This window comes from Lepidochelys kempii, chromosome 12 (assembly GCF_965140285.1).
Source record: "Lepidochelys kempii isolate rLepKem1 chromosome 12, rLepKem1.hap1, whole genome shotgun sequence".
Classification (NCBI taxonomy): domain Eukaryota; kingdom Metazoa; phylum Chordata; order Testudines; family Cheloniidae; genus Lepidochelys; species Lepidochelys kempii.
The window spans coordinates 31024233-31042839 of NC_136391.1; the positions used below are offsets into that span (position 1 = coordinate 31024233).

Genomic DNA, 18607 nt, shown 5'->3' on the forward strand with positions numbered 1-18607 from the left:
GAGATTAGAAGGACCCTGTATTTGATTAAATTGGTTTTCAGTAACCACTCATCATAGAGTCCACTGTCTGGATGGTGAGACAAGGGCTGGAATGCCTAAGCCGACTGCATCTTTGACTTCCTCATCACACTGGTTTACTTTTGTATCTGGTTTGCTATAATCTAATGATAGAATAACCCCCCATGTGGGGTTGGTCCACCCTATTTCTCAACAGATTGTCCTGAATCTGTTATTCCTGGCTGTGACCCACTGAGGCACGGTGACACCCTTTGACGCTGAAGGACTCTTTACTAGGAGTTTAAATCTAGCATACTGCTAGTATATCTTAGGATACATAGATACTTAGGTTGGATATCTTAGATGCTTGGAAGAGGGCTGGCTGACAACTCATTTCCATATTCCCATTAAACTTGCATCATGAAACTTCAGCTGTTGATTGTTGGGAGGAGGTGGTGAGGAGAGGGGAAAACACCTTCAAACTAACTGCTTTCTGCCAGCAGTCACCAATAAGTTACTAGCTTTATGAATTTCAAACCTTGGAGCTACAATCTTGAAACAAGTGACCTCTTTAGCTACTAGGTTGATCTGGAACGCTCTTCTATTATAGATCACTTGTGCAGGCACTTCCCAGGGCTGGCAGGTCAGAGGTGAGCATGTCACTGAAGTGCCCCTTCCCTTTTGGATGCCTGCACCTAGCAGGGAGGTTGTTGCCGTGCTTTTTAGTACTCCCAGCCCTGCTACTGTAAGTTCTCTGCTGTGAAAATTGGCCCATCCATAGCCAACACCTCTTTTGACTGATTGACATGAGAAATTGCTTCAATGTCACCTCTCAAAGGGACCTTCAAAGTGATGGAAGGGCAGGCCCGGAAATAATTCAAGTCTTGCAGGCAGACAGGTATGTGTATGCAATTACTGGGGAGCAGGTGAACTGTATAGCTCCAATAGTGCATATTCAGCTTTATTTCTTTGTCTACAGTGCCATCTGCTGAAATCTCCAATAATTACATTTACAGCCCAGCCGTGTATACACACAAATAGAGACAGACACACTCACTTTGTTACAGGAGGCAAATCCTATATTCCAAGTACTCCAGACTCTTATCAGCATTTACCAGCCCAAAACCCTGGGTTCTAACCCCACTGATGACACATGCCATTATAAATGTTCACAGGCAGCAGGCCTGATTACAATATAGTTATTAGGATTTCAGATTCTACAGATATGGAAAAGGGACCAATGGAGACTACTCATTTAGGTGGTCTGAAGACACTGAAGAGAGGGGATTTTCCCAGAAGCAAGTTATGGTATATTGACACCACACCAGGCTGAGCACCACCTAAGCTATGAGTAAGGTATATATCCTAGTTCTTCAGTCCTTCAAAGGGAGGTTTTGGCAAGCTATAATCTGTGGTCATACAGTTCTCAAATGTTTGAATCCTTTAGCAAAGCATGTGCTTGTGTTGTCTTAGATTATTTTCTTGCCACAATGAAGTTAAATTTTCCTTTATAATGAAACTTGCTTTTTGTGGTGTTCCTTTCACCTGAGGCCTATTTTTTGCTTTCACAAAGAAAGATATGGTCTTGTGTTTAAAGCACAAGACTGGGAATCTGACTTTTACTCCTAGTTCCACCACAGACTTGCTGTGTGGCCTCAGGCTCGTCACTTAACCTTGCTGTGATTCAGTGCCTCAACACCCCAGTGAGGGATAATACATCTCATGGGTGTGGTGTAACTTAATATAAACCAGTATTAAGCATTTTGATAGTTTCTGATAAAAGCTGCGATAGAATTATAAAGTATTATTCTAAAAAATCCCAGAGAAAGAAATATAGAGACTTTTCCTTGTCTAACAACAAGCAGTAACTATGGGGTGGTACCAACTAACAGTATCACTACTGTGGTCTAATAACTTGAGCCCCTGACAAGTTATTGTGTCTCTTGGTCACTTCCGATATAAGCATGTTGCTTGGATGTGTTTACCCTCAGCTAGTAGGTGGCTTCTACAGTGATCACTAGACCATGACCACATTGTCATGATTTTACTCTCCATGATTCAAAGATGAATGACTGGCTGGAGAATTAATACAAAGGGGCACCATAGTCATCATCAGCAAATAGCCATACATCACTACAGTCATCCTGCTGCCCAGTCTTGGGAAATGGGCCATGCAGTGGCCATGCTGAGTGCTCCTAAGTGCCAGTAAAGTGAAGGCAAAGGCTGAGACTTATCCAAGTGTCATTTTGGATGCAGTTCTTTTCTCTGAGGAAATGACAAGTGTTGTATTTCTAGCCCAGTAAGGGAAAAGTAATGCAATGTTCACAGCCAGAGAAACTAAAAAGGGCTTTTTTTAGTTTTTTCCTAAAACTTTTGTGATTTTTCCTTCGAACCAAAAAGGGATTAAATAAATCATCAGGTAGGGTAAATCTGGGGCACCCGCTAGTGTACAAAAGTTAGCAAGCTCAGTGATCCTCATATATGTTGTCAAGGTTCCTTCCCCACTCTGAACTCTAGGGTACAGATGTGGGGACCTGCATGAAAGACCCCCTAAGCTTATTCTTACCAGCTTAGGTTAAAAGCTGCCACCACCAATGTGTTACACAAAGAATAGGGAAAGAGCCCACTTGGAAACATCTTTCCTCCCCAAAATCCCCCCCAGCCCTACACCCCCTTTTCTGGGGAAGGCTTGATAAAAATCCTCACCAATTTGCATAGGTGAACACAGAACCAAACCCTTCGATCTTAAAAACAATGAAAAAGCAATCAGGTTCTTAAAAGAAGAATTTTAATTAAAGTAAAAGAATCACCTCTGTAAAATCAGGATGGTAAATAGCTTACAGGGTAATCCGATTCAAAACATAGAGAATCCCTCTAGGCAAAACCTTAAGTTACAAAAAGACACAAAACCAGGAATACACATTCCATTCAGCACAGTTTACTTTGTCAGCCATTTAAACAAAACAGAATCTAATGCATATTCAACTAGATTGCTTATTAACCTTTTACAGGAGTTCTGACCTGCATTCCTGCTCTGGTCCTGGCAAAAACATCACACAGACGGAGAGGACCCTTTGTTCCCCCCCCCCCCTCCAGCTTTGAAAGTATCTTGCCTCCTCATTGGTCATTTTGGTCAGGTACCAGGAAAGTTGTTTTAGCTTCTTAACCCTTTACAGGTGAAAGGGTTTTTCCTCTGGCCAGGAGGGATTTAAAAGGTGCTTACCCTTCCCTTTATATTTATTGCAGATGTATTCAGAAAAAAGCAATGAAAAATGATCAGCTGCCAACAGGGGCAATTTAGAAACCATCTTGTTTGATGATTTAATACAGTGGGTCTTGGTCTTCTCCAATCGTGCCAACCACCAATGTACAAACAACTAGAATCCCCTAAAGGATAAAACTGACTTAAAAGCAGGATTTTTTTAAGTGCTGCAATTGATTTTTTTGCTTATGGGTTTTTTAACCTTTAGGGAAAAGAAAAGGAGTACTTGTAGCACCTTAGAGACTAAAATTTATTTGAGCATCCGATGAAGTGAGCTGTAGCTCCCGAAAGCTTATGCTTACATAAATTTGTTGGTCTGGAAGGTGCCACAAGTCCTCCTTTTCTTTTTACAAATACAGACTAACAGGGCTGCTACTCTGAAACTTAACCTTTAGGCTCCACTTACTTCACGCTTTTCTCCGCACCCAGGAGCGTAGACACCTGCTCTTTCAATAATGAAGGCGGAGAGTCTCAGGCGCCATCACGATTCCAGCATGAGCTCGCCCTTTCGGACAAACGCCGAGCCGCCCTGGAGGTACCAGCCTGAGAGCTGCACCCGCCCTCGGGCAGACTCCGAACCCAGCCACAGCGCCAGCGGGAGGTAGGCTGAGAACCGCAGGACGCCCGCTGGGACAGCAACGGGGAGCGTCTCTATTCGCAGGAGTCGGGCTCCCTGCGCCCGCCGCACACGCTGCACCTGCCCGGCGGCGACTGGCGCGCCCCTCTTGTCCGGACTACATTTCCCAGGGGGGCACTGGGCTCCCCTCACCACGCGATTGGCGGAGCTCACCGGAAGGGGCGGAGCCGCGAGGGGAACGGGCCGGTTCTGGGGCTGGCTGGAGCCCTTCGGCCCAATGGCTGCTCTGAAGTACGCGGGGCTGGAGGACACGGACAGCGAGGAGGAGCTGCCTCCCGGCTGGGAGGAGCGGACCACCAAGGACGGCTGGGTTTACTACGCTAAGTAAGAGGGCACCCGCCGCGCCGGGACCCTGCTGACCCCACTTCTCTCCCGCCCCGGGGATGGGTGGGGGGCACGGAGCTGCCCCCGCCCCTCCCCCTCCCGCCCCGGGGATGGGTGGGGGGCACGGAGCTGCCCCCGCCCCTCCCCCTCCCGCCCCGGGGATGGGTGGGGGGCACGGAGCTGCCCCCGCCCCTCCCCCTCCCGCCCCGGGGATGGGTGGGGGGCACGGAGCTGCCCCCGCCCCTCCCCCTCCCGCCCCGGGGATGGGTGGGGGGCACGGAGCTGCCCCCGCCCCTCCCCCTCCCGCCCCGGGGATGGGTGGGGGGCACGGAGCTGCCCCCGCCCCTCCCCCTCCCGCCCCGGGGATGGGTGGGGGGCACGGAGCTGCCCCCGCCCCTCCCCCTCCCGCCCCGGGGATGGGTGGGGGGCACGGAGCTGCCCCCGCCCCTCCCCCTCCCGCCCCGGGGATGGGTGGGGGGCACGGAGCTGCCCCCGCCCCTCCCCCTCCCGCCCCGGGGATGGGTGGGGGGCACGGAGCTGCCCCCGCCCCTCCCCCTCCCGCCCCGGGGATGGGTGGGGGGCACGGAGCTGCCCCCGCCCCTCCCCCTCCCGCCCCGGGGATGGGTGGGGGGCATGGCTCTTACCCCTTCCCAGCCCGTCCTTGCTGCCCTTCCTGCGCGGGGCACAGTAGCTGCCTTCTGTATCTGTCCTTGCTGTCTCTCCTAGGTGTGGGCGGGGGCAGAGAGCTGCTGCTTCCCTACACAGAATGACACTAGTGTAAACTTGGGGGAGGGGTAGAGAGGGTGACAGAGCTCTATATGGGAGGGAGGGTCATGAGAACAGGACTTAATTAAGTCACCTGTTTCAGTGCATGTCAGTTTCCCAATCTGATACTTACCAAATGGGGTGTTGTGATGTTAGATCTACTAATATGTGTGAAGTGCAGTAAGGTACTACCGTAATGGGCAGGGGGATGACAAATAAACACCTTGGATACAGAGAAGGGAAGGGGGCAGGAATGCCCTACGCATCAGGGGAGACCGGGATAGGGGGAATGGGATATATGCTGCTTTATATGTGGGGATGCATAAGTACAATACTAAGTACACATAGGTGGAGCTGTCATTTCTGGGTAAGTGGTTAATGATGCAGCTCTGCGTAAAAGGGATAAAACTCCAGTGGGAGTTGGTTGTGTTTGGGGGCAATATTGCTGTATATTTTTTGGGTGGAGGATATAACTTTCATATATTTTGGGATATTTGTGTACATATGTGAGAGCAATAGTGTCTTACTTAAAGCATCATGGTGCTCTCAATTTTGTCTGGTACGGGAGGAGAAGAGAAACAGGTGTTATAATAATCTGCCTATGTGTAGCTATTGAAAGTGATAAACAGGGGTGTAGCTCAGTCAGGATGTTGAGGTTTGCCAGAGTTTTGGTCGGATGATTCATTGGCCCATAGCTGCCACCCTGTGCCATTATGAAAATGTTAAGCCTAGACATTGCCATATTCTGGGCATTTGGCAAGAGAGGATGCACTACAGGGCTGACTTGTGAGAAGAATTTCCCTGCTTTTCTATTAAAGCTCCCTTAACTGGATTGGCTGTGGAGTCAATCTGTATTGAAGTCTGAATGATGCCTCCAGTTATAAGGCTAGCATGATCTCCCTTTGTGGAAGGAAAAACATGTAGTAGCAGTGTTTTCTCCTACGTACTGTCAGATGACTTCTCTTCTCCCTACTTCTGCACCCCAAATGCACTTCCTAGCTTGTCCAGCATGAGAGGAGTATAAAAAAAGTAATTCTTCTCCACAAACTAAATTATTCAGTCTAGATTTTAAGTGTTCCTTTATTCCCACTGACTTCAGTGAGCCCAACTTTTGGTAATCATTACTAGCATGTCTTTAAGTAAGATCTTATGCATGTGATCTTTGTCAGACATAAGTGTGCTGGCAAAAGCCCCTAGTGTAGCGTGACAAAACTTCACTTTTGCTGGCATAGCTTATTTCTCTTTGGGGGCTGTATTTCGCTATACCAAGCCTAAGTACAGTTTTGCTGGTATAAGCTGTGGGGGAGTGCTTTTCTGGTGTAGGATACTGGTGGCTATACTGGCAAAGCACTCCTAGTATAGATCTGGCCTGTGTGTTTGTGTATAATACACACACACTATTTTTTTTCAAAAAGAACAGGAGTACTTGTGGCACCCTAGAGACTAACCAATTTATTTGAACATAAACTTTAGTGAGCTACAGCCCACTTCATCGGATGCATCGATGAAGTGAGCTGTAGCTCACAAAAGCTATGCCCAAATAAATTTGTTAGTCTCTAAGGTGCCACAAGTACTCCTGTTCTTTTTGCGGACACAGACTAACACGGCTGCTACTCTGAAACCTATTTTTTCTCAGTAATTAAAACAATGTACTAAACCACCGGAGAAGTACCTTATGCAAAAGAATTCACTTAGTGGGTCAGACTGTTAGCTGCTGTTGGGTTAGCTCCATTTAAGTTATTGGAGCTGTGCATATTTACACCAGCTGAAAATCTGACCCAATACATGCAAATATAGCTGATTTTTTTTAAAGAAAATGTTTGATTTGTAATGATTATAATTTGGTCTCTGATATTTATATGGCAATGTTTTTGTTTTTGTTTTAAATAATCTGTTAACTTCCTAATTAAACATTACACTTCCCATGTATAGGAAGTAAGGTCTAAAGGCTCTGCATCCTCACAGTTCTCCTTGCATGCTCAGGGCCTTATTTATTCCCAGTTCTTCCTATCCATTTACTTCACTGACAGTGGCTTTAACATATACCTGTATTTTTTCCCTTTACCAAAAATATCTAACTTATACTGCATGTGTTTTGATGAAATATTTTAGTAACTTACCAGTATGCATTGTAAACTAATATTATTCCTCTGCATACATGGGTGTCAGAAATTATGTTGATCCTATCCTTGATTTTTGTAGGAATGAGATCACATTTTCAATATTTCTAGTATGCACACACACTGGTAGAGAGTGAGGAGCAGTGGAATGGGGCCCCTTTTTTCTCCTGTGGTTTTAGAAAGTATCCTCTTTCTTCTTTCCCACTGAGATGCACAAGTATCAGTATTAATCCAGCTGCTGGAGTGTTTCATTTTAGGTAAACATGTCTAGTCCATCCTACTCTTTTCTTCTGCTCAGGTGGTGTTTGCAGAGCCCACAGAACAATGGGTTAACACCTCACTGAGATGCAGGTCAAGTCATGTCTTACAGAGCCGTTGTTTCTAGCTGCCTGCAGACTTGGGCAGACACCACTGCAGCAATTGTTCTTGGGGCATGCTTTCAAGCTTTTCTGCCCAGATGTGGGGGCTAGAAATGTACTTTCTCTTTTAGATGAAGAGATTCTGATTCAATAACAGGCTGGTGTTGTAAGCATGGGTCTATAATCTATATTCTTTAATTTGTTTATACTGCTTGTTTACCCGAGCCGAAGTGTAGAAAGCTATGTGGTATGGTTAGATCTGTTCAAATGAATATTTTTCAGGTGAATAATAGCTCTAGATGGGAGATGATGTCATGATCTGCCTTATTAAATGAACCAATTAATGAATAAATCAGTGATTTGCTGGCCTATAATTAAGTACTGTTTCTCCCTTTGGGCTCACTGGTAAATTTCTTTTAAGACTTGCTAAGACTTCCACTTGCTAAGGTGGAAGTTCCAATTCTTTTACGCCACATCTTATTTATGGAAATAACTTGGGCAAAACTTTGAAAGGGATTTTTGTGACTTCAAACTTTTCTATAATGTATTCCCATTGAAATCCTGGTTCATGGTTACATGTTTCATGATCTTTCCCCTTAAAGCCAATGGCCTTTTGTATGCAATCTATTAATGTTGCTCTTTAATCATCCAGAGGGATTGTTTGCTCCCTGCCAGCCTGAGAAATGAGACTTGGATCCAAACTTGTGTTTGAATTGTAGTGGCTTCTGTTCTGTGTGACTAGGTTTTTCTCAAAATCCTGGCACCATAGAATCTAGTTACCTAAGGCAGCACTCATGAAACTTCTTTTAAATAGGGAGGAGATATTATTAATAAGTAGGGGGAATATATTTCTTTCCTCAAGAGGTTTATACCACAGAAAGATGTAATCGGAATGCAGCAGGAACACTGCTATGGTGATATATTATATTGAGGGTAAATGATAGAAATGTATCTTTAAGCTTCTGTTTAATTGTCCTTTTAATTATTTTTTTTTTAAACAGTCATCTTGAAGAGAAAACCCAGTGGGAGCATCCTAAATCTGGAAAGAGAAAACGCATTGCAGGAGGTTTGTGTTGCGCTTTTGTAACGCAGTAAGTTACAAGTAATGATCAGAATGGATGGAGGATCTAGATGGCCAATTTGTGCTGTATTTGGCCCGAGTCTTGTCAGCTATTTTATATAAGTAAAGCCCCGTTGATTCACCAAAGCCCAACATGTTTGTCAGGGGGTTAGTTTGCATGACTTTATTTCTACATAAAGGCAAAGAATAGGCAGAAGTGCAAAGGTCTTCTGTTTACTGTCCTTGTAATGGACGCAGAGGCTCATGGCAAGATTCGTAAATTGTGTTACGACCCCTTTCCACCACTTGGGTGACACAAAGGGTTCTTATTTCGGCTGTAAATGCCAGCAGAGAATTCCACTTGTGTAGGGGAATTCCCTGCCAGTGCCTCACTGTTCCATGTCCCACACACCTGAGCTAGGTATGTGTCAAGGAAGGAGTAGGCAGGAAGAGAGCATGGCAGAACTTTAGACCACCACAGTAATCTGCTACTGGGAAAATGCCCATTTAAGGATCTTATGTTAGTGGCTCAGGTGAGAGTGCTCTGAGAATTAGGGAACCCAAACTGGCTCCCTGACACCTCCCTTCCCTTGCGGTGAGCCGAGCTCCAGCACTGGAGAGAATAAAATCTCGTTTACTAGCATGATCTCATCTTGCTTACCAAAAAGATTGTTGGTTGGGGAAAGCTTCAATAAACGTGGAGGATAAATAAAAACAGTGCATTTTAAAGGAGGCAATGTTATACATACAGAAAAACAGTCCTGCATTAAGACTAGATGATGTATGATATTAACATTTTCAGTAGATTAATGTTAAAGGGATATTAGTAACTTTTTGGTTGGGGCGGGAGGATAAGAGCATTATACATAGGCATGCCAAGGTGGGACTCCATCACTAAATTTGAATTTTTTTATTTTATCTTTTATTGTGTCAGTAAAATATTTAAAGCCATTAAAGAAAGGGATAGGTTGTTCATGTGCTGCCTATGTCTCATGTTTCATACATTGTCAATAATGTGCACATACCTCATGTTAGAATGTTTTCCAGTATATTTGAACCACCACCCTGATGAATTACAGGTAATATTTTCAGCCAAGTTTAGCTTCTTTGAAATAGCAGCAAAATTCCTTGATTTAAACATTTTTAGGAAAATATTCTGTTATACTTTTTATCATTTCTTTCCTTTTAACATATCATACCCCTATAATAGTATTGTCTGCCACACACTGGGGCTTATTCCCATGTTCTGATATGTAATGTGCATTATATACAATATTGCAGAATCCAGTATTTTGATAGCTGCTATACTTGATCATGCATTCACACCAGCTCTGCCCAAGATGCATGGGACATGTGCGACATATTATAAGGCAGGATCAAACCCTGTGGGTTTGTCCTGCAAGAAAAGTCATTTGTGAAAGGACTACTAGCCTACTGCAAACATCTCCGTATCCTTGTTAGTAATTACCACATGCCACATTATATTGTTTATTCTAGATCTCCTGCATATTATACCTTTCATCTGAGAACCTTTCCTTTGTTTTGATGGTTTGTGAGCAGTTCTTGTTTTTAAACTTAGCTTCAGTATTCAAGTCAAGCTGGTAGGAGTATTAGGGATGGAAATGCTTGTATATATTTTCCACATTCAGCAATGCCAGAAGTTCAAACTTCCTGTAGAAAATGCTTTGAGATATATTTTCTGTATTCTAGATCTGCCATATGGGTGGGAGCAAGAAACAGATGAAAATGGACAAGTCTACTTTGTGGAGTAAGTACTTGAAAATGTAGATCATGAATGAATAGGAGGGCTGATGACCCATATGAGATTTGGACCACTCTAGTGAGTTGCAATGCTATGATTCTTTGAGTTAAATACACAGAAACCAGTAAGCAAAAACTTAATATTTAAACTTTTAGGCATGTAATAAATCTCCCCCTCCTCCCCCACACACCATGTTAGTAAATTGTTTCACGTAAACACAAGTATAAACTTGCAGTGCAGAATTGAGAGTGACTTAAACTTAATTCTATAACAGAATAATCGTGATATTTAATTAATTATCAATAGATTTCCAGCATCTTCTCCTAGCTAAACAAAAGGTGGAAAGAATCTAGAAACAAATTATTGGTAAAATGAATTGAGGAATAATGGAGTAATTCAAAAGATAACTCCATATGAAGATAGGGTTCCCAAAGAGAACACCCAATGATATGTTAATATCTTCTCTTGTAAAGTCAGGAGAGAGAGAATTGTGAATTCTTCATACAACAAATTGTGACTCTGGTAGACTAAAATTCCTGTCTCTTCAAAGTGTGGGTAGGTGAGGCTGTCTCTTCTTAACCAGAAAAGTAATTTAAGAAATACAATAGGAACTTGATTTTGTGATCCCAGCTCAAAAAGATAATTACATGGATCAGTTTTTGTAAAGCAAAACCCGTTTCACACTTTCTATATGTGACTCTGCTTATATGGACCGCCAAGCTTCCACGATTGGTTGGTCTGTTTTTACAATATGGTAGTGCTCAGAATGTGTTGGATGCTGTGAAAAACAGAAGGAACAATTCCTGCCCTGGGGAGCTTACAATCTAAAAGATATGGGGGGGTGGGGGGAAGAAAGAGAGATAGAACAAGGGGCAACATCAGGAGGGGTGAGTTCATAGGAGCAGGGACAGGAAAGAAAGGAAGGAAGGATCATAAGGAATACTGAGTCTGGCTTTGAATAGATATTGATAGAGAGGAGAAGGGAGGTTGTTTCAGTAAACAATGAATCAGTAGAGAGGGAAGAATATTTACAGTCCAAACTGTAGAATCTGCTCACACAAGGGGAGCACAGGTGTTGTGAAGATCATTGATCAGAATGAGTTGAGAATTTTTTTGTCAGAATGATCTTCTGACAGAAAATGCAGTTACTGCAAAACCAGAAATTTTCCATGGAGTTGGTGGGGACAATCTTTTTTTTTTTTTGGCCAGACTTTCATTTTTTTCCATTGGGGAGGGAAATCTAAATGAAGTATTTCATTTAGGGTCAGTTCAACCCAAAATAGAATACTTTTTGTTGAAGATTTTTTTTGAACTGAATTCTGAATCAGTTAAATAAAACATCAAATTGCATTTCTCTTTCAGCAGATTGCTTTCTGGGAGTAATAGTTCAAGCCCCGGTCTCTCTTGTGCGCTGGGCTGGGCTGGGCTGGGCTGAGCTCAGCTCAGCTCCCTGGAGGACTGCATATTCCAGAATCCAATGTAGATTTCCTTCTGACCAAGTTCTGCTTGATTCACCATGGGAATGTGGCCTGGCTAGGGAGCCTGGCACAGAGGGGAGAATGGGGGCCTCAGGCTTCTGAAATGCAACTCTCAAGAGTCAAAGCGTTACAATAGGAAAATGCAGTTTAATGTTAAAGTGACTCAAAATGAAACATTTTTGTTCACTTCAATTTCAGGAATGTTGAAATGTTTCCATTAAAAATGTCAAAATGAAACATTTAATCTCTTCTGAATTAAAATTGTTGTGGGAATTTCTCTTTTTGGGGGAAAAATGTGGACATTTCAGTTGAAATGCTGGAATTTCTTTGGGACAGAAATTCTGAATTTCACTTGGCTCAAGGAAAGGCTCTGACCAAGAATGAAGTTGCTGCTTCTTTTCCTCCTCCAGCTTATTTGGCTGGGGAGTGCTGGTGGGTGCTGCTACAGTTTGAGTCCAGAGGTATAGTCCTTTGAAGCATTGGCAAAGTTTTCATTAATTGTCAGACACATAGAGGAACATAATTTTTTGTGCGAAAGTCAACATGGTTTCTGTAAAGGGAGATCGTGTCTTACTAATCTATTAGAGTTCTTTGAGGGGGTCAACAAACATGTGGAGAAGGGGGATCCAGTGGACATAGTGTACTTAGATTTCCAGAAAGCCTTTGACAAGGTCCCTCGCCAAAGGGTCTTATGTAAATTAAGTTGTCATGGGATAAGAGGGAAGATCCTTTCATGGATTGAGAACTGGTTAATAAATGGTAAATTTTCAGAATGGAGAGGGGTAACTAGTGGTGTTCCCCAAGGATCAGTCCTAGGACCAGTCCTATTCAACTTATTCATAAATGATCTGGAGAAAGGGGTAAACAGTGAGGTGGCAAAGTTTGCAGATGATACTAAACTGCTCAAGATACTTAAGACCAAAGCAGACTGTGAAGAACTTCAAAAAGATCTCACAAAACTAAGTGATTGGGGAACAAAATGGCAGATAAAACTTAATGTTGATAAATGTAAAGTAATGCACATTGGAAAAAATAACCCCAACTACACATACAATATGATGGGGGCTAATTTAGCTACAACTAATCAGGAGAAAGATCTTGGAGTCATCGTGGAGTGTTCTCTGGAGACATCCACGCAGTGTGCAGTGGCAGTCAAAAAAGCAAACGTGATGTTAGGAATCCTTTTCTGCCTCTTGGGGAGCTGGATTACTTAAGGTGATGCAAGAATCGTTCCTGTTTTGTGGCAGTAGTGTCTATGCTGAACACTATTGCAGCAGAGCTGCAGCAGTGTTTCAAGTGTAGACAAGCCATAACTTGTAAAGGTCTTGACTGAAGTTAAAAGGAGAGAACAAGTCACATGTTCTCTTAGTAACATTCTTGGTATTAATAAGACCTGCTTTTGGCAACACTTCAGTGTTTCCCTAGTGCTTGCAACCTTACTGCATGGCATCGAAGAAACAAAAATTGTTTGAAATCTTGTTTTTGATTTTTTTACAGCCATATAAACAAAAGGACTACATACCTTGATCCCAGACTGGCATTTACCGTTGAAGATAATCCAATGAAGTCTACTACTAGACAGAGATATGATGGAAACAGTACTGCAATGGAAATCCTTCAGGGTCGTGAGCTGAGTGAAAAAGTGGTTATAATCACTGGAGCGAATTCAGGAATAGGTAGGTCATTGTGAGACTTAAGTGAATAAAATATTATGTTTCATCTACTTGCAAGTAGTTTTGACCTAACATTGGTTCGGTATATTTAAAAATGTACGTTCACCCTTTAATTCTGGATTGAATTCACATCCGTTATTATTAAGATTAAGTTGCTTGGAGAATTAGTTCCCCCATATCATCCTGATCAGTCATCTTCTACAGTAGTTTGTTGTGTGGTGGCATTGGAATAGGTGTAGATAGTGTATAGTTAAGGTATTTTTTTTAAATTACCAATCAGGTTTTTTTGCCAATAATAATTTTTGATGGAAGTTTAAGAAGCGCTTAATTAGTTTTCTCTCAGAAGGGGATCCCATACTCCTCAGTCATTTCTCCCCCTCCCCTAGCCACTACCTTGGTTTGAGTCGTTGCCACTGTGATTTGTAGTAAAAGTAAATTGTACAGGATCTCTCTTCTGTTTAATTTTTTTGGAGGAGCCGAAGTTGCTGAGACCCAGTTAGATGGGGACTAGGTATTAAACTTGATTCTCTCTCAGGCCAGTGTAGATAATCCACTGAGCCCTCCAAAGTTTTATTTAAAATTTAAATTGCTGTTCGTCCTTTTTTGTGGTCTACATTTAGAGTTGTAGAACCATCACAACTGCAGTGGAAATATCCTTATGCAAGGTTATAGTTATTCTTAAAACAGAAGCAGATTAAATCAAAAAAATATTTCAAAGATTGCACCCTGGGGACCCATGGCCAGCTTGCAACTCTCTTGAACAATGAAAGGATTTTTGGACCAAGTGTCAGTCTGAATTTCCTTGGTGCAGTTCATCCTAAAATCATTTGAAAGGGAACATTCTCTGAAATAGTATTTTCAGGCTACAACAGGCTCTAAACTTTTCTTATTGTCAGCACGTGTCTTGGTTAAACCTGTTTTGGGGAGATTTTATATCGTTGACTGAATAACTTTAAATTTATGTAAACATTACCAGAGTTTGGCATACTTCTCTAAACTGGCATTACTGTGAATGCAGCAAATTTGCTTTTATAATTAACTAAATTTGTTTAATCAAATGTGCACATTTAAAAGTATGTAAAATTTGGGATGTAAATGAATCAAAGCTTCTCCTGCCCCGCCTTTAGAGTTTTTTAATGTGAGTCAATTGCTAAGAATCTGAAACTGTGTAGCTCAGAAATAACCTAGCTCTTCTCTCTTTTAACCTGGTTCAAGGTTATCATGTGAACCTCTTGAGTGAAACGGTGTTCCATGCTTGTATAGCGATACTGTAGTTAAAGGGTTTGACACCTCATCCAGATCTGTGATGCTTGTGAAAGGTAACTGTTATCTTGAGAGGATGTCTGGATTTGTATTGTGGTTTCTCCTCCTTTTCCCCACCCAATTTGCAGTTCTGGGTGGTCATAGCTAAATTACATGCACCTTGGGACTAAGTGCTTGCTACCAATGGCTGCTATATAATGTTAACCTATCAAGCTAACAGGAAACTACTTTAGAACCCAGTTTATCCGACACTCCATTATCTGGTTCTCCGTATTAACTGAACAACCAGCACGCACAGGGCCAGAAGTGGGTGATCACTCCTTTGGCTGCTAGATGGCGCTGCAGTCTTGGATTTGTCCATTCTCTGCATTATCCGAATTTTTGATTATCCGATCTGGCCCTGGTCCCAATTAGATGGATACATGGGTTCTGCTGCATATTAAGAGGAGAACAGGAGCATAAGTGGGTGTATGAGACTAGGCAGGAAGTATTGCTGCCTATGTGAACTGTTTGAAAATCTGAGTATTTTGTTTTGCCGTTTGCTCATTTTTATTTTGAGCATTTTCCTCATCTTGGGAAATAGCCAAATAAATAAGACTCCCTGTCTGACTGGAACATTTGTAGTATTAATTACACAAGTGCGTCTGAAAAGGCTGCACAGAATAATTGGCATTCAGGACTCTCTTACTCTCATAGAGCAGACACTCAGTAACTCGATTGTACCTGGATGATTAAGATCCCATGGGTGACCTGATCCTTAACCACTTCTCTGTTTATTTTAAAGCCTCTGCAGCGGTCAGGACAATGCAACAAACGTGTGGCATTAGTGGAGTGAACTAAACATTGGGCATGTGCTGCTTCAAATTGTGAGGATGTAAGGTTCAGAAAACCCCAAGTCCAGATGTTTTTCTCAGTTGAACTTATATCACATGTGAAGACATGGCCTATGAGCCTCAAACTTCTTGGGTGCCGTAATGTCTTTGACATCACTGCTGGTTCCATCTCTGCATCCAGCACCAGTTACCAACTGCCAGAGAGCAAGATGTTTCAAGGGTGAGGCAGTTGGGACTTGGGTACAGGGCGATCACATAGAGTCCTGTGCTGTTTGGGCACCCTGAGTTGTCCTGATTTTGTGAGGCCTAAGTGTGAGGCTTGCTTTCTCCTTCACTGCTTAGTTTGAAGGGGAGCTCTTGTACTTTGCTTCCATAGAGCGTGGCTGCTAATGTTCTTGTCCAGGCCTTTGGAAAGTCTTGAAGATCTGTTGAGATGGGGCTATCTAGAATATTGAGATAGGACTAGAAATCATTAAACACTGAATTCTAGTCCCAGTTCAGCCACTGTATGCGGTGTGGCCTTGGGTTAGTAACTTGTCCTCCATATGCATCAGGGATAGTACTTCCCTACCTCGGAGGAGTGTTCTGAGGATTAATTAGTTAGTGGTTGTATAATGCTCTGAAAATCAAGTACTCTGTTCTGTGTTTTTTAGTATGATTGGATGTTCTTGAGGAAAATGCTGCTGTGTTCCACTAGCTAAAAATTGATTAAAAGAAAATCTTGTTCAGCCTGGGCAATTTGAAATTTTATAAGGTCAGAAGCACAAGAAGTTTTTTTTAAAAAAAAATAAAATATTAAGGCTTCTTGTTTTCAAAATCAGTTTGCAACTTACTTTAAAGACTGATTTGACAGTCTCTGTAAATGTTTCTGCATATCCTGGGTGGGAACTTTGTTTCTTTCAATATGACCGGAAGTTAGCTCCAAAAGGCCAAACATATATTTTAATCACATTACATTGTTTCTTTTTGCTCAAAAATATCTTTTTAACTTCTAAGTTAATGAATTGAGCAAAAAAGATGGAGTTCAAACAAATCTGAGAGCTCATTTAAAAAAAAAAACCCAAACAACCCAGAATAAAAACCTTCTTTCATTCACCAACACACATCAGTTGACTATGCTAAAGGTAAAAAACCCAAACTGTTCTTGGGCTGATGTTCCTAATAATTTATCAATAGATATAACACATGGAATCTTATGCAGGTTACTAATTACTAGAATTTTATTGTGTAATCTTCCTGATTTAGTAAATGCATGTGAAAAAAATCACTTCCAAAGTGTATGTCACTGTTGTCACTGAAGGGCAAGGGAGGAAAAAACAAAGATACAGTGTGTAAAAACAAAATGACTTCTGGGGTCTTAAGCATATTGAACATACAACTTCTGTGTTCTGACTGTCATGGGAGCATTCAAGAAGGTCAGATAATTCAGGGAATTGTCACTATAATTCATAAACTCCAGGGAATGCAATCCTTTTCTGGACAAGAATTTTAGATTATCTAGGTTTGAAAAACTTTATTATAGTATCCCAATAAAAGCTGGAACTCCAGCTGAGGGTGTGCATGGGCGACAAACCATTCTGGTGAAATCATAATTCCATTGAAGTCCATGAGAGCTTTACCATTGACTTCAAAGGGACCAAGATTTCACCTTTAGTCTAGGTTTATGTACAGTTGGGTCCCAAAAGCTAAGCAACTAAATCTGTGTGAGGGCAATTAAATAAGTTGCCTGTTTTTCACAGGGACAAAGTTTCTAGGAGTTGTAGGTGCCGTTCACCTGTGAATGCTGAGCCACTTGTTTAGTTACCCAAGTATTGATTTTTGTGCTCAACCTTAGGATCTCATGTTGGCAAATATTGGGTGAAATCTTGGCTCTATCAAAGTCTTTGGCAAAACTACCATTGATTTTAAAAGGACAAGGATTTCACTTACTGTCTTTGACCGCTGTGCTCATCTGTAAAATGGGAAAAATTATATCTACTACAGAAGTCTCTTGTGAAGATTACAGAACACTTGTGTCATTTTTAAAGTGATGTTCCGTATTTTACTTGATGTAAACTGATGTACAGTTCAACAGCTTGTGGCTGTACTACTAACTGTAGAAGTGGTGGTATATTTTCTGCAACTCTTTCTGTATACCCAACTCTCAAATTATTTCTCCCTCCCATCAGATATTTCCTTTAACTTCTATCTTCTTATTTAAAGCTAACAATTAATCCATTGCAGGTTCCACTATGAGGAAAACTTGTTAACAAGAATATGGAATTCAAGTTCAGATTTCTTGGTTTTATCTAATGGCTGCTTTCCCATTTCTTTATTTTTTTTGGTACTTAGTCTTAAAAAAAGTTACCACAAAACATATTAAAGAAATAGTTTTTTTTCCCCCAGAGGTGTGTTTAGGATATACAATGAATAAATGAAAATATGTAAAACTTATGGTGAAAAGAATTTACTAAATATATCCACTAGTAACTTGAAAAGTTAAGAGTCAGCTTTTCTAAAATACTTAGATTTTATCAGGGAGTGAATACTTACTAACTTCTTTAAAATCAAAGCTGGTGTTTGTGTTGTGAGGATGGTAAATATCAAACTTTTTCTTTCTTTAATTTTACAGATCTCTTCTTGTCATGTGATAAACATTCTTTAGATCTTGATTAATTTTAATCAGGATTAAATTTTCATCTTCTAAATATTGGGTCAGAAAAATGTTAATTATCTGTGTGCTGCAACAGTATATTATGATTAATTTTAACTTCAGCCATGAATGGTCTTGTTATATTAACCATCTATTTTCAGATACAGACCCTGTTCATGCAGAGACTTCTTCACACACAAAGTAGTTCTTTTAAAGTCAATGAGACTACTTTCAATACATGGTTAATGCATAGTTAAGTATTTGCAGGACTGGAACCCTAGTTTGGTTACAAAGAAAGAGTCCTTTAGTTTGTATCGTACATACAAATAAAAATAAGTCTTTAATTTTTTTTCCACAAGAGGGCTGTATTGTCCTTTGAAAATATTAAACAAAAGAGAGCTTTTATATTTTTCTCCTCCTCTGTGTTTTTTTGTTAAATACT

The 18607-nt window shown here is 41.5% G+C and overlaps 1 protein-coding gene and 1 long non-coding RNA gene across 8 annotated transcripts in view; one reads left to right on the forward strand and one right to left on the reverse strand.

Moving 5' to 3' along the window:
- Positions 1 to 4271, reverse strand: part of LOC140896345 (uncharacterized) — a 28483-nt gene extending 24212 nt beyond the window's left edge. Inside the window, exon 1 of the long non-coding RNA XR_012154522.2 lies at positions 3666 to 4271. This is a non-coding gene — a long non-coding RNA (uncharacterized LOC140896345). The remainder of the gene's footprint in view (positions 1 to 3665) is intronic.
- Positions 4044 to 18607, forward strand: part of WWOX (WW domain containing oxidoreductase) — a 695867-nt gene continuing 681303 nt past the window's right edge. For all 7 annotated transcript variants that reach the window (XM_073307994.2, XM_073308003.2, XM_073308000.2 and 4 more), the window contains exons 1-4: positions 4044 to 4220; positions 8466 to 8530; positions 10235 to 10292; positions 13262 to 13440. In XM_073307994.2, coding sequence (XP_073164095.2) covers positions 4114 to 4220; positions 8466 to 8530; positions 10235 to 10292; positions 13262 to 13440 — 409 coding nt within the window. In that variant the 5' untranslated portion in view covers positions 4044 to 4113. The remainder of the gene's footprint in view (positions 4221 to 8465; positions 8531 to 10234; positions 10293 to 13261; positions 13441 to 18607) is intronic.